The sequence below is a fragment of the Chroicocephalus ridibundus genome, chromosome 1 (genome assembly GCF_963924245.1).
Source record: "Chroicocephalus ridibundus chromosome 1, bChrRid1.1, whole genome shotgun sequence".
NCBI lineage: Eukaryota > Metazoa > Chordata > Aves > Charadriiformes > Laridae > Chroicocephalus > Chroicocephalus ridibundus.
In genome coordinates, this window is record NC_086284.1 from 170,793,911 (window position 1) to 170,820,865 (window position 26,955).

General features: G+C 41.3%; 1 protein-coding gene across 1 annotated transcript in view; it reads right to left on the bottom strand.

Annotated features, from left to right (window-relative positions):
• The window catches only part of PLXNC1 (plexin C1), a 74,659-nt gene that overhangs the window by 41,980 nt on the left and 5,724 nt on the right, over positions 1 to 26,955 (bottom strand). The window contains exons 2-9 of the mRNA XM_063322796.1: positions 19,707 to 19,829; positions 18,187 to 18,321; positions 16,086 to 16,186; positions 9,373 to 9,481; positions 8,251 to 8,395; positions 4,830 to 4,899; positions 3,384 to 3,459; positions 3,211 to 3,264 (exon numbers count right to left, since the gene is read on the bottom strand). Of these exons, the coding sequence (XP_063178866.1) occupies positions 3,211 to 3,264; positions 3,384 to 3,459; positions 4,830 to 4,899; positions 8,251 to 8,395; positions 9,373 to 9,481; positions 16,086 to 16,186; positions 18,187 to 18,321; positions 19,707 to 19,829 (813 nt within the window). The remainder of the gene's footprint in view (positions 1 to 3,210; positions 3,265 to 3,383; positions 3,460 to 4,829; positions 4,900 to 8,250; positions 8,396 to 9,372; positions 9,482 to 16,085; positions 16,187 to 18,186; positions 18,322 to 19,706; positions 19,830 to 26,955) is intronic.

Sequence of the window (26,955 nt, forward strand, 5' to 3'; positions counted from 1 at the left end):
CGAAAGCTGCAACTTGTGCCTTAGGAGAGGGCAAGAGAGTGCAAAGGCTGGGGCCAGAGGGCCTGCTAAAGGGCCTCCAAGATGACCTCTGGTATGGCTAATGGAGGAGGGCAAAGGAAACCCCTGACAAGCAGCCTGAGGGAGAAAATTCACTCCCACACTGACCGGGAGATCAGTTTAACCCTTCGTATGCGAGCAGGACAACTGAAGCAGAAATCTGAGAGATCAAAGCCAGAGAAGCACCAGCACTTTTCCCCACCTGCGTCCCGTCCCTCTGCTTGTGCCCAGCCTCCAGCGCACCAAGGACAGTCAACATCCTCACACAAATCCAGAAGCCAAATACTACAGAAAGGAGTAAAACACTGCTTGGGGGTTCTCACTGGTAACCAGCAGGGAGCCCTGAAGCACAGGAATAACACAGTATGACACAAACATGCAGACTTCCCCCAGAGCTGCATCAGTGTTGTGAGCCCCATGAGGGAAATGGCAGCCATTCCCTGCCCAGGGGTGCAGCGCTTCAGGGCTCCCCCTCCTCTCTCTGACAGGCACCGCACACCACCCACTGGGCACCTCAGCTTAGCTTGCCTTGTTTCTTTCCTTACACCAAGAAGAAATGGCATTAAGAATGGTTTACTCTGGAGTTTCAGTCTCCCCTGAAATCATGCCTTCCCCGCAGCTACACAACATGGACTCCCTCACCAAATCCTGCCTCGGACTCATGGTGTCAGCACAGTCGCTCGCAGCCAGCCTCGGCTACTCAAAGAGCCTGCTTCCAGACTTGACCGCCTTGGTCCGCGACACTTTCCTCGGCAGCAAAAGAAACCTTGAATTTCCTCAGTGAATGCGGGAGGGACCAAGCGTCCTTGGTGGGGTCTGTGGTGCTCATTTCCCCAGCGCCATAGAGCCGCTGACCTTCCGGTCACTGCGTGGCAGGGGGGAGAGACACCCGGCAGCAGGAGGGAAGGGAGACAGTGGGAAGGCAGTAGGATATTTACAAAAAAATCACTAGTTGTGAGGCATGTGATGAAAGCAGCGCAAACCCGCGGAAAGACATACAGCAAGCGAGCACCAGCTCCTCAGGTAATGTAAATCAGCACAGCCCTGTCAACTTCAGTAGAGCTCCACGTTTCTGAACTGCAGCCCCCCAGTCCCCTGGACAGCCCCACGCTTCCCTGGGGTGGTGTAAACAGCAGCAGCCACATCCTCAGAGGTGTGGTTAGCATGGCTGCAGGCCGCAGCCGAGATATCTGGCAGCGGCCCAGGTTAAGCAGCCTCTGCCACCCCTGGGAGCTGAGCCTCTGCCACCCCAGGGAGCTCGTCCCCGCGCCGGCACTGCCTCTCCTGCAGTGCTAGCACGGGGCCCCAAGGCCACAGGAAGGACTGGATTGGGGAACCAGCCCAGATGAAAAACAACCTGCCGAAAGAAAATGGTTATTTCCAGCCAAATCAGTTCCCTGGCCAAGGGTACTGGCACAATAACTCCAACTGCTGCTCCGGCGCAGGAAGGGGGAAGGTGCAGCATGGAAACCAGCCGCCGGAGTCAGGAGGTGGGCTGGGGCTGCCACTGAAAAAAAACCCTGTATTAAACTAAATGCTCAGCTGGGGTTGTGGGAAAACACAAATCCTCTTTCTCAGCCCTCCACTAAATTCTCCTTAAAGCACAAGCAGTCAAAAGAGAGCAGGATTTCAAATGCAATTTCAAGCCCTCTGAATGGATCAATCACTTCTAAATAAACATCTGCCTTTGGACTGCCTCTAGTGCTTTCACTGCCTTGTCCATCACTGTCTTTCCAAGATAAGGCGTGTGGAAGAAAGCCATCTCCCAGGCAATTCCAACTATTTACCAATGTCAAATTAATGCACTTGGAAGCAGAGCAAAGAAGAATTTCCTCTGTTCTTTCACCAGTCATAATGCTTTATATGCAGACCAAATCCAGAATATTAATGCTCAGAAGCACAAGTATTACAATCCCACTCATCTCTGAAGAAAAAAAAAAAAAAAAAAAAAGGATTTAGGGATTTTCTTATTTTCTTTAAGAAATCTCATCTGAACAGCTGAATTTAAGAGGTAATTCCTGTCTTCACAGGTAAAAGTTTGGGTAGTTCTAACGAAATGTTTAGAGATAAGAACACAGTTGCTATTTATACCAACCGTGCTACCACTCACAGAAAAGCAGAAACCAAAAAGTGTAGGCAGCAAATCTCTATGTACTGACTCATCAGTCAAATTTCTCTTCACTACTCATTTCTTTCCTAACACCTGCATGTCATAAGCAACCACTGATGACAAGATCGCTCAGTTTTATGAAAAAATAAAACCATTTTGGCACCATAAAGAATGAAGGGATAACCTCGTGGTTAAAGGGCTGGCCTACGAGGCAAATCATATAGACTGTACGCTCACATACAGTCTATATGATTTCAATAGAGAACTCAACAACCAGATTAGAAGGTACACTCCTTCCTTTCCAGTGATCCAGCTTGGGCAGGATGGATGGAGAGTAGCTCCATCTCCAGTTTTGTCTGTAGTCTGGAAGCAAGGAAAATTTTTCCAGAGGTGTGAACAAGGATTTACTAACATCCAGGGATTTCAGTTCCTGGATGCATCCTCTAGCCACTTGTCTGTTATCCAGAAACTGGGTGGCACATCCTCCCCCTCCTTCTGCTCTGCTGGCAGCTATGTTTCAGGAGAAGTTGTGATCCGGCTGCAGAAAATGAGGAAGATGTTTCAGACCCTGAAATCTAGTTTCACAGAGTTGTCTGTGACAGCAGAACTCAAACATGCATTTAAGCCTAGGTAAGCGATTAGGTCCAAGATGTCTCCTTTGTTTGTTTTTTTTTTGTTGTTGGTCAGCTTACAAGTCCAGCCCTCAGCGCACTGGCTCCTGTGGAGTGCCTAAATACAGCATACAGGGGCTTTGGCATTTAAAGCAATATTGCAAAACTGCACCTAGAGGTAGGCATATGACTATTGCAGTGTTCACTGTCTCAATGCCTGGACGAAAAACACAAATCTTTGTTGGTCCCTTTAAGCACTAACAAAGCACTAAGAAAAAATAGCATCAATATAAGTTCTGCATTGCCTTTCTATGTAACTGACTGCCTCCCCATCCATATCTTTATTATTCCTGCAAAGTCCTCTCATTTTACATAAATTTCTCTGCCAACCCACAGAACCCAAATAATGCTCATCTTAAAGTGCTAACTAACCTCTGTTTTCTGTGCAGTGGCGATCTCCTTGGAAGCAGCTGCATTACAACTATCCTGAAAAAAATCAGCATTTCACCATGTCAGGACAAGGAAGAGACAGATTGCTGTTCAGATGTAAAAAATACAAGGAGAAGGCATCACAGGGGATTCCAGCCCTCCCCAACAAACTTCACCTGGCAGGTGGTGGCGGAAGAGACACGCATCCATTTACAGCTGGCACACTCACCCTTGTGTATACACCGTGAGCAGCTGGTAACACAGAAAACAGAGTTTTTGTAAGACACAGGGACTCAATCTAGATTCAGCCATGAATGTGAAATTTCAAGCGACAGAAAAAAGCACAAACCCAAGAGAATAACCTGGCAAACATGTAATGAAATGTGTAAAACACATAACCTGCATTTACCCTCTAAGCCTATTGTTCTCTCGTGCTTATTCTGAGGACAAATTTAGTATGAAATACAATCTGTGCTGAGATGCTGAAAGTCATAAATTTCTAAAAAGCATGAAGCAGACGGAACACTTTGGGTTTCATTTTGCTATGTTTTTCTCCAGTACATAAGTGGCCAAATAGTACATTTTAACCAGAAAAGGGCAGAAAACCATCACTGATTCTTTCACAGCTTGCCTGAACTTCTGTTCTGTGTGTGTCCTGCTAGCAAGTATTGCTAGCTTGCTATTCCCTTCCCCTACCAAAAAATATGCCTGTTGGAGACTAGTTTGCCCCTTCTTGCTTTGCAATGCATCTATCAGCATGGAGGAGAGCCAAGAGCAGCACAGGCCCTCTCCACGCATGCTGAGAAATGCTCTGATTTAGAAAGAGAGCTCCTTCCCTGTGTTGCTCCAGGGACAGGGAAGTAATGCGCCACTTCCCAAAACGCAGGAGTTCAATTTCATCCCAGGTGCCTACGAATTATCCTCTTTGCATAGGGGAGGAGCATTCTGATGGGAACACTGCAGTTACCTGAAGCATACATGAGCCAGATCTTTCTAAGTTTTAACAACAACAACATATCATAAAGGGTTAGGCCATGTACGGGGCACAAATGCTTTCTACTGCAAGCTCTTAACAAAGAGCGTGGCTCTGAAAAATAATGTGTATGAAACAATAGGTATTCATCATTCCTATTAGCAGATTCGATGTTACTTTCTGGTTTAATTGTATTCATGTTACCCATGGACCACAATTAAACTGCATATGGCTCAATTAAAAACCAGCTCCATAAAGTGACTTTTACAGAATCTCCTGACTCCTCTGATCTAGGTCTTATGCTGAGTACCAGGGGCCCACCTTTTTCACAAGGACAAAAAAGATTTTAATGTCATTGTGACATCCTTTATTATCTCTACAGGCACCTGTCATAAATTCAGTCACTGTAATGACTCTCCTACAGCTAGCTGCCATTAAATAAAAGAGTTATCAGAAGAAGTAGCTTTCTAAGGATAATTAAAAAAGAGGAGAAGGAGGAAATGGGCCAAGAAAAGGGATCTGACTATGTTTAGTGAAATGTACTTCCTTAATAAATACAAAGTAAAAGAATGATCATATTTCAGCCCTCCTCTCCCCCCGCCCCACCCCTAAACACCTCAATGAACTTTAATAGGAACCAGGCTCTTACTTTTTCAACCGAAATGTTTGTGTGATATTCCAAGAGCTTGAGGACAGCGATGCTTCGAGAACAAGACAATCTGGAAAAATGTGACTGTTAGACATATGCTGGATATTACAAGAAATAATTGAAAAAAAATATTGAGTTGAAAGCTCACATGCTTTCAGCTGTTCTCTAGATGGTATGCACCTTCTCATACACACATTCACTCACACTTCAGACTGATAAAAATAACTAGACTTTGTTCTTCCATAGCATCCTTCAGCTGAGTTATTCCAAGACTTTATACACACTCATTAATTAAGCTTGATGCCATCACTGCATGACATACAAAAATAATGTTATTGTCAGGATACGGATAAGGAAATGCTACCACAGATACAAAATCACCTCCCGAAGAGCACACAGCGGCATATTATGGCACAGCCAGAACCTGAATTCAACCCTTGTAACACAACAGACTGTTCTAATGCAAGAGACCCCAACATACCATACTTCTCCCTCTTTCTGTCTCAAAGACTTGGTTTCAGAATCTTCTTTTGTAATCTACGCAGTAGCAATTTTCATCCTATTTAAATCTTTTATGATTGCATGAGTCAATTTGCCATTATTTCAGCTAGCAATTACTATACCAACAATTCACTGGCAGCTGTGGAATGAAAGAGTATCTTCTCCCATGAGCAGAATACCACATCGAAAAGCAGAGTTAGATATATACCACTTAAGCCATGGTCCCTTTCATCTGTGTGCCTGCAGATGTGTACGTCTGCGAAATGAATGACTGTCTGAGATCAAATGAAACCCATGTCTGCAGACTTCTCTGGCTTCTCTATGCTAAGAAGTAGATAGCTTTTTAACCCAAGAAAGTTACATAGATTTAAAGCACACCTACCTTGCAAAGGTAGAGAAAGCCTTGTCTTTATCACAGGCTGGCCTGTTCAGATGAAAACCAGCTTTGGCTACATCTATACTGTTAAATCAGAAGTATCTCCTGCTCTACACATCAGCATGGCACTGGGGTGCTCACTGCAAAGGTCACCTGCACTGCTAGTTAGAAACAACCCTTACTAAACAGATAGCAAAGAGTCTGATTTTTAAAGGTATTTTAATGCTTGAAGATATGGATGAGCACACACAGGCATCCTGAAGTCCTTCACCAAGCTCCTATTTGCATCTCCAGAAATCTACATATCTGCAGAAATCTGACATGTTGGGCACAAAATTGCTTAAATCACTTGCCTAGGTCATTATATGAGAAGGGTCTCAAGCCATGAGCTACTGAAAAACAGTATTTTACTAGGAATAATAAGTAAAAGTAAGGAATTTATCTGCTTCTAGTAGAGCTTGTCTTCTCTTTTGAGTTTGTATAGATACCTTAAAAACAACACTGTCAAATATGGTTTCCTGATTTTGTCTGTGTTGAAATTAATGGAACCTATTATTTTCTGTATGGCCTGGGCTGACCTTTCAAGACACACCAGACTGCACTGAGTAGCAGGTATTTTTGAAATGTTTTTTTTTCCAAAAATTATACCTGAAGGAGTTTTGCAAGTGCATCTTCTTGTGAGACTAAGGTCACTTTACACGAGGTACCATAAATAGTCAACGTAACTTCCACACTTCCATTATTCACTAATATATCTCAGCTCGTAGGAGCACGTGAATGGCAGTAATACTGGCAGGCACAAGCTGAGCTCACGGACTTCCGATTAACACTGTCAAAGGGCTCATCTTTGGCACAAAGCACAGGCAAGGCAGACTAGCTTCTGTAACACTATATGCTAATAACCTGCTAATGGATTAAGAGAAAGCCTTAGGCCGAGAAGACAGAGAACAAAAACAAGGTAGTCCATAATTATAAGAAAACATGGCTTTTGGGTCTTGGTCAATAAAGGACTTTTTTTTCTTCTCCAATGCATTTGTCTCTTAAAAATCCACTAACAGTATTTACTAAAGACAGCTTAATAGACCAAAATACTAATGGATATAACCCTAGCTGTCACCTGCTAGAGACAAAGTCTTGTCTTCTCAATTCCCAAATCAATATTGGACAGCAACTCAACACACCACAATTCTACGATGCCAGTGGAGCTTTTCCTGTACAAAGGCCAACGGATGAGCTCCTGAGATCCCAATATTCCAAGGAACCTCATTCAGGGGCAAGGGCCTCTGAGAGAGAGAGCGCTTGTTGCAGCACTGAGCTCTTCAGAACAGGTCATTGTGAATTCTGCTTAACATTTCATTCCTCTTTCTACACAAAGGTATTATAAGAGAATCAGATTCATGCAGAGTATTACATGTCTTTTGGGCTATATTATCTAGGAAAAGATAAAGGCAGGCATTTATCTGAATTTTCTGTTCCTCTTCAAGTCACTTAAGAGCATATGGTATCCTTGAGCTTGCTATCTTTGTCCCTTAGTTTAGATTAAAACTCTCTTTCGTATTCTAACATAAGCAACTTTAAAAAGGTACAAGGTCAACCTGTACATAAAAAGCTTTGTGCTTCTATACAGACCCTTGGAAGCAATGCAAGGGGAACGTTTTCCTCCTACCAGTCAAATAAGACTCTACCGTGAAGGATTATCATCTGATCTTTGAGACCAAAGCCTAGAGAACAGCTCAAAAGTCTAGACACTCAGTAATTTACCACCTCATTCTAAAACTTGCAGATCACATGCATGATGCATCCAATACAAATGGCTCAGGTCTCTAATTCTGAGAACTACTGGTAACCAAAGTAGAATTATTACAAAATGATTCAATCAATAATTCAGAAATAGGAATGAAATCAAGTCAAAAAGATGTACCAGCCAAATTGCCCCTGAACCATATACTTTTCTGCTAACCCTCCACATGGGACAACCACTTTCTCACAAGTGTCTAAGTTAGATTGAAACAGTTAATTGAATGTTCAGATTATTTATTGTACAGACATTCAGATTCTCCTCTTATTTATGCTAATACAGTTTCTTGCAAAAACAAATTCTGTTTGCAGATAAGAGAAGCATTAAGATGGGTTAATTTGTCAAGGCAGAGCACTGGCCCAACACTGCTTCCATAGGTCCAGCCAGTTTGATTGTCATTGCAGCTATCTTAAGTTTCCATAGACAGCGATTAATGGCACCATGTAAATATACTCCTAATGCTAAAAGACTGCACTGCTACAGGCCAAACTGAAGAAGCTGCTTCTAGCCATAGAACATGTCTTATTACTTCTAGAAAGGATTCCATATTAACAAATCTTTAATTATCAAGAACAGTGTGAGTATACTCAAATTGCTTGGCAAAACAGGAATATTTTTTTTTCCAATGACATTTAATGAAAAGCATTACCGACTCTCACACTTGTTAGGCCTGTGTTTATGCTCAGTTCTCCTGAGTAATAAAGGACAGTGAATAAGTATTAAATACATATAATAGTAAAACATACCGTTATCAGTTACCACCAGAGTCGTTAGATTGCAGAAACAGGATGAGTTTTTCAGTACTACATTTTCATAAAATATTTCAACAGGTTTTACAATTTTTATCACACAGGAAGTAAGAATTTTGCTTATGCTTGCAGCCACAGCAACCTATAAAACAATAAAAACAAGAATACAAAAGATTCTTGTTATTACATCGTCACCTTGTCTTTACAGAAAACTAAAAAGTATGAAATGTACAAAATGAAAATTTTTGGGGTGGAAGCAGACAATTCACTAGGTAGCGTCTCAAAGGAGAGGGCCTCCCTCAACTGAAGAAGCAATACAAAGAGTCCTGAAAGGAATAGCATCACTTACTTTCATAAGGTATGTGAGTGGAGAAATCCGGAATAATTTTGGATTTTAAAAAGATAATTTTTCTATAATAGTGCTATATGATGTTATATTCCCTTAAAAGTATTTGAGTAAGAATGTACAAACCCTCACAGAGAGATGACGTTTGCATCCACAACCAAAGTGCACTTAATTATAAAACAGAATTTGTCTTGTAATGAATTATGCGTTGTTTCTGGCTGAGAGCGCTTTACAAATATGATCACATTAGTGCATTCAATCAGGAAACCAGAAACAATAGCATGCAGATTAAGTGGCCAGTCACAATACTTGATAATCAAATAGTCAAGGCTGTGTGTTTTGTGAACAGATACTGAGCAAATACTAACATCAAACACTTAAAAGATGTATTTGTGTTACCATATGTGTCTCAGTGAATGTTTTGTAACTTGTTACAAAGCTCAGAACTTACATAATGCGCTTGATACATAGTCACTGGAAATATTAAAATAGCTGATAAAGTGGAAACGTTTCCTTTGTCAGCATAGTGAATTTTTGACTCAACATCATGAAGTACAGCTTCAGGATACATTTTTTAGGAGAGGAAGAGAACATCTATCTGATCGACACATTCAACTTACTGGGATTTTCAATGCATTTGCCAATTGTTGAGATAAGAGGGACTCATATAATATATGGAATGTGGTGACAAAAGAAGGGAAGCTGCAATAAGCAACAAAATGACATATTTTAAGTCACAATAAAGAAACACGCATAAAAGTGGGTGTACATACCTGATTTTTTTCAGGGAAACTTAACAGGATTTTCAGATCTTTATCAGGTGCATGTGAAATGTTATACCAATCCTTTGTGCTGTTTGAACAATTTGCTTTTAATGTGCACCTAAAAGTATACACAAAATTATATGAGCTTCCTTATGGTAGCTTTGACTTCAGACACTGTACTTCAACTTATTTGATGTTATTGATTTTTTACAGGAATGCTATTGATTTTTTACAGGAATATGGTTACAACTGCAAAATGCTTCAGGAAAACAATCAGTAAAATTTTCTGCTTATCAAAACAAATTACAGTGCATTGATATATGCTACAGGGTCCTGATTAAGTCAATGGCACTCAAAGAAATATTAGATGCTTAGCCAGTAATAGCAGACTTGGTACCCCAGGATGGAATACATCATGCTCAACTTTTGATTGCATTGTACAGCTCAAGATGTGACACCCCCAGTTACCCCTACACTCAATGTGGAGAAATATACTCTTTGAGGGTGAAATTCAGCTAACCTGTTTTAGACATTCATACAAAAATGAAATCAATCACACTATAGAAACTGCTCCTTCTCTCCAAAGAGTATAAGAGGAGATGGGGATGAAACTCAGATGTAGAGCTATGCTACGAATGTGTACAGCTGATGAGATGCATCCTCCTTCCTAATCTCCTCTGTCGTCCAGTGATGTGAATGGTAATCTTTCCCTTTTATGTCAGTGCACTTGGTTAAAACCACTGGGTTTGAAAAGGTAGTTCAAAACAGCTTCCTCTGTCTTGAAAAATAAAATCCATTTCAGAAGAAGGATAGCACAAAGTAAATAAAAATGTTACAGATGCCAAATTGTAGAAAATAGAAACTATACAATAAAAAATTAAGGAAGAATGAGGAAACACAGGGATATGCAAGTACTACAAAAATTATACCTATTAAAAACATGCAATAAAGAAGAGAATATAGGCATACAAATTAGATGGACAATCACTGAGTTTGAAAGGTGAATCCTTAAAATACTGTCTGCAGTGAAGTTAATGAACAATCCATAGATTAACTCCAAGTCATGTCATGTGGCTAGCAATTAAAGACAAGTGCTAACTGTATGTATGTTATTGTAATATTAAGATTGAATACTTCAAAATAAATGTAACATTTAATATTGTTTTAATAATCCTGCTTTTCTACCAAATGTAGAAGAATTTGTAGCTTCAACCATGTGATCAGTGACATGTGCCTTAATGAACTAATTATTCCTTCACTAAAAACTAGAAACGAATACATACTTGCAAAGCAAGTGCCTTTTTCATGAGGAGTTCACTGTATAAACATATTTCACAAACAATGTGTTTTCTGTCCAGAAGGAACAGCACAAGAATGCCTTTCAAGAAAAATATCCCCCACTTTCTAAAATGTCCGAAATAACCCCACAAACCACAGAAAACATAAAGCCATCTTCTCTGTAGATCAAGACGTTGGCAACTGGAATGCAGTTAAGCACAAGGTCACTTCCTTTGTGGTCTAACTCAGGAAACTGAGTTCCTGCTGCACAAGAACCTGGTGAGGCTTTGCATCTGAATACATTCAGATCATAAATATACTGTAAGAAATTTGGACTATGCCTGACATATTTCAAACTGTCTTAGGACCTAGGACAAATTTCAGCCTCATTTATATCTCTCTTCACCTTACTGAGATCACAAAGGTCCATTAGCACCACAGTTTTAGAACCACAGAGGATGGGATCTGTCATCAACAGATGTGCATAAACCAGATGCTTATCCGAATATGTAAAGGGAGAACTCTCAGTGGCAATGATACATGGAAGAGACATCCTATATTTTTCATCCAGGCTGAGGATCATAATGTTGAAGATGCAAAGAAACACACTTGCGATACTTGGCACTAAATAAGCGTATGCATTTCAGTGACACTAAAACTAAAATATTAAAAAAGAAAACTCTTTATAAAGCTGAATATTTAAAACTGTCCTAGGACAAAGTTATTTGCCTTCTTAGACTGCCTGAGGAACACAAGCAGTGAACTTGTTTCACTCATCTACAATGAAGAATCTGAGAGTTTAACGGCAAAAAAAGTAATGCCACCCAGGACCCATGACTGGAGGGTAGCAAATGTAGCACCCATCCACAAGAAAGGCATAAAGGAGGATCCGGGAAAGTATAGACCTGTCAGTCTGACCTCGGTACCATGGAAGGTCATGGAGCAGGTCATCTTGAGTGCCATTACAAGTCATATAATGGACAAGCAGGGGATCAGGCCTAGTCAGCACGGGTTTATGAAAGGCAGGTCCTGCCTGACGAACTTGATCTCCTTCTATGACAAGATGACCCGATTATTGGACGAGGGAAAGGCTGTGTATATTGTCTACCTAGACTTTCAAAAAGCATTTGACACTGTTCCCCATAGAATTCTCATGGAAAAACTGGCTGCTCATGGCCTGGATGAGCATAGGATCTGCCGGATCAAGCACTGGCTGGATGGACAGTCCCGAAGAGTGGTGGTCAATGGAGTTAAGTCCAGCTGGCGGCTGGTCACAAGTGGTGTCCCTCAGGGCTCGGTGTTGAGACCATTTCTGTTCAACACCTTTATTGATGACCTTGATAAGGACACAGAGTGTATCATCAGCAAGTTTGCAGATGACACAAAGCTAAGCGGGAGTGTTGATCTACATGAGGATAGGGAGGCTCTACAGAGAGACTTGGATAGATTGGACCGATGGGCCAATGCTAACGGAATGAGCTTCAAGAAGGCCAAGTGCCGGGTCCTGCACTTGGGCCACAACAACCCCATGCATCGCTACAGGCTTGGGGAAGTGTGGCTGGAGAGCTGCCTGGCAGAAAAGGACCTGGGGGTTCTAATTGACAAGCAGCTGAATATGAGCCAGCAAGAAAGCCAATGGCATCCTGGCTTGTATTAGAAATAGTGTGACCAGCAGAAGGAGGGAGGTCATCGTCCCCCTGTACTCAGCACTGGTGATGCCACGCCTTGAGTATTGTGTCCAGTTCTGGGCACCTCAATATGAGAGAGATATCGAGGTGCTGGAGTGAGTGCAGAGGAGGGCAACAAAGCTGGTGAAGGGCCTGGAGAATAAATCTTATGAGGAGCGATTGAAGGAGCTGGGACTGTTTAGTTTGAGGAAGAGGAGGCTGAGGGGAGACCTCATCACTCTCTACAACTACTTGAAAGGACATTGTAGAGAGGTTGGTGCTGGTCTCTTCTCACAGGTCATTAGCCATAGAACAAGAGGGAATGGGTTCAAGCTGCAGCAGGGTAGGTTTAGGCTGGACATTAGGAAAAAAAATAAAAAATTTTTCACAGAAAGAGTGGTCAGACACTGGAATAGGCTGCCCAGGGAGGTGGTGGAGTCACCATCCCTGAATGTGTTTAAGACTCGTTTAGATGTGGTGTTAGGGGATATGGTGTAGGGGAGAACTTTGTAGAGTGGAGCTGATGGTTGGACTTGATGATCCCAAGGGTCTTCTCCAACCTAAATGATTCTATGATTCTATGACCCAGGGTTGTTCTTGTCTTCATGCCAGGAAAAAAATGTGTCTTTTGTTGCTCTAAAAGCTGACCATAGTGCAAACAATGCACTATGGAGACCGGTCATTTCATAGGCAGCAGTCGCAAAGGGGGAAGTAGACCATCTGATGCCCCTCAGCATAAATTCTCACAATTGCCCTGCACCGGCCAAGAGTAACACAAACTCCACTCACATAAAGATGAGATTATTTTGCTATATCCCTATTTTTGGACAACTGATATTGTTTGCAAGCACACTGCAATAAATATAACAGATAAATATTATTTGTGAACCCCATGGCCCTGAAAGTTAACATACAGACCCAGACAACTGCTAAGAAAGCAAAAATACCAATGCTGCAAAAGTAACTGAAAGTTTCTGGAGTCTGGCTTTCTTGGAAAGGTGGACTGGATGGGAGTCTATACAAGTACTCATAGACATGTGTACAGAGAAAAAGCAGAGTCAAGATTTTTTTTAATCTTTCACAGCAAGCTAGTTCTTTACACTACTAAAGATTCCTCTTCACAATTGGAATCGAGTTCTTATTTCCTTATGATAACACGATACCTATGCATACTGGCTCATTCATATTTACTTAAGTCTCTGCTTCAATAATCTTGTATTAACTACAGATCCTACTGAGTTTGCCCTCTCTGCCTTGCTAAAGCATACTGATTTCCTCATAGAATGAGAATGTGGTTTCAGAGAAAGTTTTGGCTTCCTTTTCCAAGGTACCAGCCCCTGAATGGAGTCCACAGATGTTACAACCACTGAACAAATTCAAAAGTAATTCTGGTCACGTCAAATAACTAAGATATTTTGTGTTATTTCCATATGGAAAATACACGTGAAACATCAGTGCCTTGTATTGGAATAATTTCAGCATACTTCAGGTAAATCTGATTCATCTATAGAAAATCTATAAACATTAAGAGAAATCACACAATGCTATGACTAATTGTTTTGAACAATTGTAAGTGAAAAGGAGAACTTATATATTTGTCCCTATGGAAGAAAGAGTAGAAATAGGAACAGTGGAAACATTTTGTTTCATTTTGTTTTCACTTGCAATAAGATGTGCAGATTTTTTCATCAAAATACTGTATTTCAGTTCACGCTGTCTTTAAAATGAAGCACTGCTGATAAGTTTTGTTTAAAAAATGGAGTGCATATTTAATTTAAAATTTATTTCCCAATAAGAGTATAAAATATATCATCGATCTCAAAATTATTACGGAATATATTGCTTTAGTGGACTTGTATGGACTTTGATTAAAATACTGGCTAAAAATATATCTTCCTGTTTTTCTAAAGCTTCACTCAAGAGCCCTCTCTTCACAAAACCAAATATTTAATCATGCTAAGTGCTTAACAGTGAAAAATTACGTGGGCGTTGAATGGGGTTCATATTGTAGCAATTCGTTTTTTCTCCAATTTCTGTTTCAACCAGATGGAAACTTTTGGTGATTCCCCTCATAAACAGGGGATTTACTTATAACTGTTATTTGCAAACTCTTTATAAGGTAACTAAAAGCCTGAAAAGCTTAGCACTGTAACATATACAGTTTCTAACAAGGTAGCAAAAGAGAGTTTGAAGAAAACACATTAGAGAATAAACACCTACTCTCTTCTAATAACTATCTTTGCAAACACAAAGTAGCAGATCTGCAGGAAAATCATGTTAACATTGAAACAAACCAAAATGGGTTGTATTAACCTTCTAAAGGAAGGCTACTAGTAGAATTCCTCAAAAAACAATCTTATAACTACTTTTGTCTAATGTTTTAATCAGTGATGAACTGGCATAAAAGAAGGTTTACACTGTGGATATCTGATGATGATACAAAGGTGGGAACACTACCATGCAGGACGATGAAAATATAACATAGGAAAACTTGGATAACCGTGAAATGGGATGACATTTCAAAGCATGAAGTACAAGAACATGTACCTAGAGCAATAAAAAACTCACAACCCATATGTGCTATAGACTGGAAACTCATCAGTTGGAAAGAAAACAAAGAAAGAGAAGGACCTGGGGGCATTGTTTGGTCATGGATGATTGTGGCCCATCAATGTGATGCAGTCATGAAACAGACATTTGTGATCCCAGGACACGCTAACTAAGGTGCTTCCTGGACAGACTGGTTAAACACCATTGAGCAAGGCACAGCTGAAATCGCTCCTGGAATACTGTGACAGTCCTGGCCATCCTTATTTTAAAAGGATGCATAAACTTCACAGAAGGGCTACTGGAGTGGAGTTACGAAAGGAGTGTCTTATGTGAGAGGATCTTAGTGAAGCTAGCTGTTTCAGGCACACCAAAATGAAAGTGAAAAAAGAGACCGTTTCCACAAAAACACTGAGAAGATAAGTGTGAGGGAGGGGGAAAACCTATTTAAGCCAAGGTGATATAAGTACCAGAACAAATGAGTATAACCTGTCCATGAACAGACACGTGATGAAAATAAGCGGACAGATTTTAACCAGCAGAACAATGAGACTCTCAGATAGTCACACTACCAGGGCAGGGAGGACAAAACACTTGTCTAAATTTAGGATGGTCCTTGTTTAGTTTATGAATAAGTTTACACGATGCAGTTGCTTGCAATTGCCACGACTAGGCTTGATGACTCAGGAATTTCCCCAGTCCAGGCCAAAGATGTACAGCATCTTTCAAACCTGCTTCAAAGAAAGCAGCAAAACTAAGGACTCAAATGTGAGGATGAAGTGTTTAGAAAGAAAGTCTCTGGCCCAAACCAAAGGCGGTGGTTCCAAAGCAAGGAACTATGAATACGGAAGACAACTGAGCACTCTTTCCCTGTTCTCATATGCAAGATGCTCCTAGCTATTAAGATGCTTCAAGCACAAGTATACAATTTTATCTCTCAATCAATTTGGAAAGGAAAAACATCTGTTCTAAAATGAAAATAATTTCTTCTTTTCAGCCCAACTTCTATTTTATGGGTAGATCTCGAAAATCTGAGGGTTAACATGGTCTTTAAAAGGTGCAGAGCTCCCTTTCACATGACAATAAAGTGTCTCACATTTATGGCTATGACTGATTCCATAAAAATTCAGTCAATACAATCTTGATACTGAATAGCCCCAACCCAGTCAAAATGAACACCAACTAATAATGCACTATTTTTATAAGAAAATCTAAAATACCAAAAAATACCTTTGATAGAAAGAACACCACCCACAGTGGGGATCCTTTGCAGATAAGCATTCTTGCTCGGAAACATATCTATCACAATTTGCAACTGGTATTCTTCTCACCTAAAACCAAAGAATGCAAAACCACACTGAATTAAAATAGTCTCCATAAAGAGGGAAATTGAGGGTTACCATTAAAAATCTGACAGCAACCACGCACGATCCCTTCAGGAAAGTTTCCTTATGGACACCCCTCTGCCAAAAGACCTTTGGATAGAAATATGCAGCCTAATTTACACACGCTGTATTTTGCCATCAGATGATGAAACTCCTCTGACAATGACAAGGCCAGCATGGACAGAATAATGCAGGAAAGCCTAATTAGCAAAGTAAATTATATATAACAATAGAAAGGAGGTATATTTTAAAAATCATGTTCTGGTTAGCAGAACATCATTTTCTTCTCATCAGAACTGAGATTTTTAAATGACTGATGGAGGTTCATCCAAAAATGCATGCGCGAACCAAAATGCATCTGTGTTTGCATCACCATGTCAGCTAACTGCATGTGCACACTAGAACAAACACATGCAACTACTTAGCATGCATGAAAATGCCATTTCAGTAAGTCAATGTAGGTAATTGTGTCTATATTGTATGTAGCTATACTTGTACATTCAGCTTGAATATCCTAGCCAGCCATTTTCAGAAAAGGAAAAGAAAAAGAAAAAGAGAAAGCTGATTACAAATACTGAATACAAATACAAATATTATTATTATTATTAAAAATATTAATTAATAATGTTAGTAAAAAAAATATTCCTGATTCAAACAATTTTTTTTACAAATTAGAAAGAACTGAAAGTTCCTATATTTTGTGAACAGAAACCAGGATACATGGCTTTCTGCAGAACTGTTTTTCACAGCCGTAACTTGTAAAATACCATTTACCTGACGGTGTGTGAGATAATCAGTTCAGAAATCAGCCAACATCATAGACTACTAGCAAGCTAAAAAAGACAGCGTAGAAACCTTATTTAAGCTCCAAGAGATGATCAGAGAGAGGCATTTATTCCTAAAAGCTGTTGTTCCTCTATAACAACTTGCTCTTTTATCAAAGCTAAAGAAAATTCATGCTTTTACTTTGAATATCTACGTATACCTTTGACTGAAATTTATGGATTCTTCTGGATTTATGATAGATGGTTTATATCAGTTGGGAGTTCTTCTAACAACTTACCCACTCTCTCTCAGACGGCAGGCTAAAATGCTGTGTTGGTGGCTGGAAAAGTGATTTTATTGTAAATGAAGGTAATCAAGTGCTGGGTGAAATCCTGTCCAGGTAAGATGGACAGCCAGCCTTCCTGTTTTCACTGCCATGTTCCCTGCTGCTGGCAAGACAAAGGAATTTGCTGAGCTGATGCTCAGCAGCCGCTGCAGGATGTGCTGCAACTACTGCATTGGCTCCTGGGAGCCGCTCTCTGTTTGAGATGCAGCGTTCGCTCGCATGCAGTAGCTCCCAGTGATTGCTGAACTCCTTGGCCTCACTATGCATACACATTAATTACTTCTGATTGTGTTTTGTTTTGCTGTGCCTAACTGAAGACGATGAGACTTTTACCACTGATTTCAGCAGAACTGAGACTTCAAAGCCATCTCTCAAATTAAGAGATTTCTCCCCATTAGAAATTCCATAACTGACTAGCAGATCCTGGCGTACCAATACCTGGATTGCTAATTCAGAACTCCGTCTCCAAAGAGTCTGCAAGTTTTGTTTGCTAACTCCAAGCTTGATTCTGCACAATGCCTCCAGGAAAAAGAAGAACAAAGACTCTCTCGACCGAATGACATAAAATAAGCATGGGATTAAGGGTGTAGCAACAGTGGGCAGCAGTTGTAGCAACAATGGGCAGCACCATGACAGTGGAGGCTCTTTGGAGCTTTGCAGAAGTGCAGCCCAAACTTAGACAACATAACCAGGTATTAGATGTAAAGTTGATAACTGCTGTTTGGACATTTAAGGTCTAACTCTGACCCAAACTGATGCTTCACTTATAAAGTAGCAGAAATCCTTAAAGCAGTAGTTTACTTGAATTTATTATTTTATTTAATATTGTGCTTACCTTATTGTCAGAGGAGAGATAGATGTAGTTGTTATCTACTGGATCAAGTCGAAGTTTGTGGAAAATGGACGTCTCTTCCTTAATTTCATACAAAACCTCTGGGCAATTAGATTCCATATTCTCATTAAGAATAGCCTAAAACACACAGAATTAAGTTATTCACAAGTCCTTTTATTGACCAGTCAGCATTTTAAACAAAAGCCTGATTTCAGCTACATCAGAGCTTCTGAGCTCATTTACTTGTTCAATTCACCTACTGCACTGGCTCTCTCACTACAGAAAGACGGAAGAAAAGACCACTAGAACAGAATTTCAACAAAATCCATGACAGACACATTTTGCACTGAATCTGGCACTAGTTTAGAGTATGTAACATTCCTCCCACCAAGTATATTCGTGATTGACGCAGAAACTGAATGTGGAAGAGACACCTGTATCCCAAAGTCACAATGTGTTAAGTACTCCTATGAATGGAGAAGAAAGTATTAGCATTCAGAAGACAAATTAACATCCAGACACCCTTAGCGTAAAAACGAACCTACGCAACTGACTGACAACAGTCTTCAGGACAGAAGTTTCTTTGTGGCTTCTGTGAGTATACGTCTGAGATGGTATTTCTTTTTCTTACCTTGCCCAACTCTAGTTTTCCACCACCCTTCTCAAAGAATTCAAGAAAACCAGAGACCACAGAAACTTTATTCTGCAATTTAATAAGCACACCAACTTTGAAATAAATGAGGATTTCCATAAACATGACAAAACAAAGGATATACGTTCATGGTCTCCACCGTGTTAAGGAGACGCGGAAGACTTTAATTTCATTTTTCATTATGAAAAACATAGTGAAATCAAATGGGCAAAAGCTTTTCAAGCTCTCAACTATATTCCTCTCCAACTGCCTGCTTAATAAAAACAAAAAATGAGAGTCACCCTTCGCAGTGTAGACAGGAAATGCACATTCTTGCAAAACCCAAAAAAAATTAAAGTATAAAAGACATTTGACTGGATGGTTGAAAAGTCTGAGAAGGAGATAAGATGACTTTCACTTCCAGGTGATCGATTTAAGCTAGTGTAGGTCAACTATTCAGAAGCTAAGGCAAAATGAATCTTGGCTTTTCTCTCTAACGGACAGCTATTCACATCACACAAATAGGCTAACAAACAAATAAATATGCTTCCAAAATCTAACAATATTTAACATTTCTCCTGGAAAATCAAAGCAAGGAAGGAAACAAAAGACAGAGTAACTGAGAACTCCACACCCCATAAATTGATACTGTGGACATTAGCAGTTTAATGAAATGTTTCCATGAATTTTAAGCAGGGTACATAATTGCTTTTGAAAGTTATCTTGCTCTCCAAGTAATAATACTGCAGTTACTTCACAAACAAACAAAAAAGAAATAGAGATTCGGGGGATTATATCTGTTTATGATACAGTGCCTAAACCAGAAAACGTTTACCCACTTGAACACAGCAGCAGCTGATGGAGGAGGGAAGAACTGCCACACTCAGCTTACCTTCAGTAACTGTCCATCATCTGTTCCCAAAAACAAAACTATCTGATTCAAAACAACTGTGCCATAAACAGCCACTAATCCAGAGTGAATCAAGGTAGGTAATTTCTTGATTGATCGTGCGTCCTGAAAATCAGATATAAGAGAAAGCTATTACGAAATCATTCACCCATAATGCAAAAGGTTAAGAAAAAGAAGAATCCCTGGAAAGATTCTCAGAGAGCTGAACTTTAGACAACACTTTGGGTACTATTTTAATTCTTACACGATTTCAGAGCAACGTACCCTTGTAAATGGTACATGAATCATGAAACTACTTATTTTTTATACACGGCAACTAGTCATACCTGTAACAAAGATTACATCAACTGCGGCTAAATCACTGCCCACAGTGAGACACAGACTTGGCCTAACAGCAGCAAGTTACTTTGCAACAGAATTTCTCTTTTTTGGGACATAATGCCCTGGGCTTATTCTGAATTGCCAGTTCTTCTCAATGAAGGCGTGCTTTGCCATCACCTGACTGCAACTATCATGAAGACTACAAAATACAGTCAGCAACCACTTTTAGAGGCATGTAAATATTCTAGAGAAAGGAGGCACTTCAAACAAACAGAATTTTTTGTGTGCGTATGTGTGTCAGAAAATGCAGAGCTTCATCCTCCCCTTTCTGGTTTCCTGCTTTACACTTAAGGAAGTTGAGACTTGCGTATTACATAAATACAAAAATGAGATAAAGCAGCATAAAGTTCATGTCAGAAAGAACACAAATGTACCTGTGTGAACTTTAAAATCAACATGTTACCTACAATTCTCTGTCCAAGCCGGAGGAAGTTAAGTGACAAACACATGTAAGCAGCTCATGAACGAAAACATCATGCAGGAAATCCCTGTATCTTGTGGAAGAGAAAACCAAAACAAATAACCCTGACTGTAGTGCTGAAAGGAAGCCTTGATGTATGAGGATAAGGTCATTGACCAGGTGAGAGATGGTCTCTGCCCCAAACTCCCTACCAGCCCAGATATCTCCCTAGCAAGCAGTATCTCAGTTTTGCAGTCCTGTAATTGCTTTAAGTCAATCTCCGTGGCAGATACTCCGAAAGCGTAATCCCACCTGCTCTCCAAATAGGTCCAACCACAGCCAAGCTTGACCTCCCCTTCCCCTCTATTAGTATAATGCTTTCCAGTGAGCCTAGTTAAGGAAATGGTGTGTCTAGAAAATGGTCTGTAAATCCATCTACCGACCTAAATTTTCATTTAAGTCATTCTCCTCATCACGTGAACATGTGGCTGCACGGATACCAGTGCTGGCACAAAGGAGCGGCAGATATGGAGGGTTGGGGGAAAGAGCTCAAGTAGGACCAGGTCCTTGGGAACAAGCCCAGTAGGTCAGCTTACAAAGCCCAGAATCTCAGCCTCAAGGACGGATTCCTAAACGTACAGGAACCCTCTGAGTGCAAGCACCTATTTCTCTTTGATGCACAAGACAAAGTGTGAGAACAGACCATCAAAACTGACCTTTTGCAGCAAGGTGAAGGCATTTCTCAAAGTTATGAAGCGAACCCTAACACAGTAACAGCTGAATTCAACTCACTTGCACGCTAGGATGCTGGCTTAACCCCAAAAAATCTTTCCATATAGAAATAATTTTTTTCTAAACTGCAATCCTAAGTCAATTAAAATCTTTTCCAGTCATCTGAATTATTTTAATTAGCTTGCAAGAACAGCCACTTGGTGTAAAAGAAGACTTGATTAACTTTCATATTTAAAGATAATTTTTTTTTCTTGCAGGAGGAAGAAGACACAGGAACTGTCATGCACTGGCACAGGACTTCAGTAAAACCCACTTAGGCATGCAACTCCAGTACCACAGAGGTCTGCTTTAGATATGGGCAAGGAAAAAGTGATTACAAGCATTTTAAGGTGGAAAAAGTTAACTCACTTTTTTATTAGATCAGAGGGTAACAAAACTCCAGCACTGGTGCACACAATGAGCCTTCACCCAAGCTAAGGAGTGAGGAGGTGAAGCTTCCAGGCTTTGATTTCCACCAGAATTAGGATTTTTTTTCTTTTTTCATTTTTCTGCAGTACACCATATAGTAGTGTAAGGAAAACAAACCACCTCGCAGACTCTGTACAATAAAACCAAAGAAGAGGGGAGGACTGACCCAGTCTCCGGAAAGCTTTGCTGCCAGATTTTATTTTGACCCACATACTAGTAAAATAACTAGTGTCATATCAGTGCATCCTCCTCATCTGACTGAAGAACCAATACTGACAAGTGTGGAAGCCTCCTCCCCTCACTCTGCTTGCTAGAGGGAGGGTCAATGCGACACTGAGCTAATACAGATAAGAAGAGGGAGAAATTAGACGGTGGGCAGTCACAACAAAAATTGCCTTCTCTCTTTTGCAATGTATTTCTCCAGCTTGCCCATTCCCTCCAGGGTGCAGCTGCTGCTTTCACCCTTCTGTCATCCCCTTTCCATGTGCATTTATTTTTTTAACAAGCCCTTTTACCTCTTCCACTGTGACTAATGGGTTACAGCACTGTAGGGCCTTCCCAAGCTTTTTCTTTCACAGCTAAATCCATCCTTAAAATGCATTTACAGTCTAAACTTCCTTTATACTTCAAGAGTCACTCATCTCCACGATCATCTGTCTATCCTGTAACATTTTCAGTCCCATACAAAAACAAGAAAAGCAAAAGAAAAGACAATATTGCTCTAGAAGGCTGTTCTTTTTTTAATTCTTCAGTTCTACCCTCTGTTCTGTTCTATAGTCCCCTAAAATCTTCACGTGCACAGATAAGCCTAGAGATGTCCTGAATTAACTTACGTTTTGCTTTTAAGTTCACCTCCCTATGCTGTTTGGTTATTGGGATGAAAGGTATTTATACTCATTTTCTATTTTGCATCTCATTTTCAGATTTATCTCCACACGATTCCAGCTGCAGCAACCATATTCACACTTCTACTTTCTGTCTTGATTTCCCCCTGATTATTTTACATTGCATGCCTCAGGGGGAAGGGCAGCATTTTTAGCTCACGCAGCACTCAACATATTGCAGCTGGCCAAAAAGTTTAAATAAAGGGTTTGAGCATCAGAGTGAATGAACAGATGCAGCTATACAAAAGAACACAAGACTTGTGAGCAGTGTATAGCAATAGTCAACACTGGAACAATACATAGATGTTTTTTCCTGGAGGGAAAAAACTTCTGGATCCTCATTCTTCTTTCTTAATTTCACCACCCTTCAACCTCCTGCATCAATTTTTATTATATCACAGGGTAACAAACTTAAATATTGCTGCATGCAGCGAGACTTTATTAGGGCTGAGGAATGAGGAGATGAACTGTTCCAAAATGTTATTTACATTAGGTTTTTTAATTTGTGTACTACATAGCAATGCTAGGAGGACAAACCACACCAGGTAAGCAGACTGTAAAAAATCGAAGGAGGATGAGCAGGAAATGAGAGGGTCTTCACAGAGACCTTGCAGAGGCAAGGCAGGAGGGACAGATACAGGCTATGTTTGAGCAAGAGGTTTATAGAGACTCCTGAGATGGGGGAGGCTAGAAATTTGGGACTTCTTGCAGTAGCAGAGACACTCCTTCTCTGCCCTCAGGTCTGAGTTTACAGAATTGATAAAGTGTCCTAATAACCAATGAGGGAGAACAAGCTCCACTAAGGAAGGCTTTGAAACCAACTGAGCTTGAACAGAGTATTGGCAGAAAGCAAGAGGAAGTGGTGGGTGACCGTGGTTGGGAGATTCCCTCCTGTGAAGGATGAAGGCATACAACTGCTAAACCATCATGCTGTTACAACAGTACAACGGTTTTCTTTTTTTTTTTTTTTAGGGGCCCCTATCCATTACATGACAGAGAGACTGCAAATGATTTTCCATCCCTTGGACCACTAACCATTGTTGCACACCCACATGGACACCAAAGGCATTGCCTAGTGCAGATCGGGACTGGAGGCAAAGTGAAGGAGATGGAAAGCCAGGCTTTGTTAATCCTATGGGGACAGTGAAAGTGATGCTCTTCTGGATTTGCTTCTCACAAACAAGTGAGAACTGACTGGGGATGTGACAATCAATGGCAGCCCTCACTGTAGTAGTTATAAAATAACTGAGCTCAGGATTCTGGGGGCAAGTAAGGAAAGAACGGCAGAGTACAAAGCCAGAGACTAGGCTTCAGCTTGTTCAGGGAACTGGTTAGTTGGATCCCTCAAGAGGTCTGAAGGGAAATGGAGCTCGGGAAAGCTAGTAGGGCTTTCAGGACATCCTCCTCCAAGCACAAAACTCAGGAAAACAAGCAGACACATCAGAAGATGGCCCCTAGCTAAGCAGGGAAGTCATGACTGAACGACAATGCAGAAAAACAGTACAGAGGAGGTGGAAGCAGGAACAAGCAACTAAGGAGAAACTGCCTGGACATGTAGGGACAGTGTTAGGAAAGCCTAAGCTCACCTGCTGTTGAAACTAGCCACAAGAAAAGCTTCTACTACCACATGAGCAATAAAGGAATAAACAATGAAAATGTGGGTCAGGTGCTGAATAGGTCAGGTGATTTACTGCCAGTGGGTGCAGATAAGGCTCTGACTTAACCAGCAAGGTCTTGTCATCCTTTGTACCTACAGAGTACAAGGAGGAGAGAAACTACCAGTACTGGAAGAGGATTAAGCCAGGGATCTCTTAAGAAATCTCAGCTTACAGGAGTCCCAGGGGAACCAGATGGAATCCGTAGGAAGATGCTGAGAGACTGTCTGATGACACTGCGAGGCCATTCTTTCATATTTCAAAAGTTGGGGAGATCAGGAGAAGTCTCCAACAACTGAATAAAGGCAAATTCTGCTCCCATCTTCAAAAAAAGTCAAGAAGGATGACCTGAGGAACTACACATTGGTCAGTCTCACTTTTTCCCTGGGATAATCATGGAGCAAATCCTCTTGGAAGCCATTTCTAGTGCATTTCTAGGCACAAGAAGAAGAAAGTGACTGGGAAGAGCCATCATGGATTCATCAAGGATAAATCATGCCTGACCAACCTGATTGCCTTCTGTGATGAAATGATGAGACCCTCAGTACAGCACTGATCTTGATAAATGGGAATGAGTTCAGCAGCGGGCCACTGCGATGATAAGAGCCTGGAGCACCTGCCCTATGAGGAGAGGCTGAGGGAACTGGGCTGGGTCAGCCTACAGACGAGATAATTTCAGAGGGACCAGAGAAACAGAGCCAGGCTCTTGACTGAGGTGTATGCAGGACAACAAGAGACAATGACACAAACTGAAACAGGGGAGGTTTCTAGTGGATAGGAGATTTAAAAAAAACATCACTATGAGGACAATTAAGCAGAACCAGTTGTCCAGAGATATTGTGCAGTCTGCATCCCTGGAGGTTTCAAGACCTGACAGGACAGAGCCCAGAGCAACCTTGTTTAATGTCAGAGCTGACCCTGCTGTGAGCAGGGGGCTGGACTGGAGACCTCCTCTGAGGTTCCTTCCAACCTGAATCACGGAATCACGGAATCTTCAGAGTTGGAAGGGACCTCTAGAGATCATCTAGTCCAACTCCCCTGCTAGAGCAGGATTGCCTAAAGCACATCCCTCAGGACTGCATCCAGGCGGGTCTTGAAAATCTCCAGAGAAGGGGACTCCACAACCTCCCTGGGCAGCCTGTTCCAGTGCTCTGTCACCCTCACTGTAAAGAAGTTTTTCCGTGTATTTGAATGGAACTTCCTATGTTCTAGCTTGTGCCCATTGCCCCTTGTCCTGTCGCTGGGAACCATTGAAAAGAGCCTGGCTCCGTCCTCCTTAAACCCACCCTTTAGATACTTGTAAACATTGATCAGGTCCCCCCTCAACCTTCTCTTCTCCAGGCTAAAGAGTCCCAGCTCTTTCAGCCTTTCCTCATAAGGGAGGTGCTCCAGTCCCATAATCATCTTGGTTGCCCTACGCTGGACTTGCTCCAGTAGTTCCCTGTCCCTCTTGAACTGGGGAGCCCAAAACTGGACACAGTACTCCAGTTGTGGCCTCACCAGTGCAGAGTAGAGGGGAAGAATGACCTCCCTCGACCTACTGGCCACACTCTTCCCTATGCAGCCCAGGATGCCATTGGCCTTCTTGGCGACAAGGGCACACTGCTGGCTCATGGATAATTTGCTGTCTACCAGGACCCCCAGGTCCTTCTCCTCAGAGCTGCTTCCCAGCATGTCCGCCCCTAACATATACTGGTGTTTGGCATTCTTCCTTCCCAGGTGCAGGACCCTACACTTGCTTTTGTTGAATCTCATTAGGTTCTTCTCTGCCCAGCTCTCCAGCCTGTCCAGGTCACGCTGGATGGCAGCACGGCCCTCTGGAGTGTCGGCCACCCCTCCCAGCTTGGTATCATCAGCAAACTTGCTGAGGATACACTCTGTCCCCTCATCTAGGTCATTAATGAATATATTGAACAAAATTGGTCCAAGTATTGACCCCTGAGGGACACCACTCGTTACAGGCCTCCAACTGGACTCTGTGCCGCTGATCACAACCCTCTGAGTTCTGTCACTCAGCCAGCTCTCGATCCACCTCACTGTCACCTCGTCTAGCCCATACTTCCTCAGCTTCCTAATGAGGATGTAATGGGAGACAGTGTCAAAAGCCTTGCTAAGGTCAAGGTAGATGACATCTACGGCTCTCCCCTCATCCAGCCAACCCGTTATAACATCATAGAAAGCTATCAGATTGGTCAGGCATGATTTGCCCTTGGTAAATCCATGCTGACCACTTCCAATCACTTCCTGTTCCTCTATGTGTTTGGAGACGACATCCAGAATGAGTCGCTCCATTACCTTCCCAGGGACAGAGGTGAGACTAACCGGCCTGTAGAAATGTAGAATGATTCTGTGATTCCAGGAAGTGAATCCTCTGTTCAAGAGCCCCCAAGCTCCCAAACGTTTCCGCTAAGAACACCCAGTGAAGCCAGATGAGTAAAAGCAACTCTCCTTCTTATTGACAATGTGAGAGTTTACGAGTCCTCTATGGCTTACTTCCCACACTAAACAGGGATGAACTGAAAATTCATTGTAACCAGACAGAAATATCCACTCTAGAAATGTTAACTCTAGAAACCTGTCAAACATCACATGAAATACTAGCAGTCTGGTAATACACAGAAGATGACTTTACTACCAGAAAATTAATTACAGGATCAATTTTGATACCAAATGATATTTAGAAGTCTGTAATTCTTTCCTTAAATAAAAGG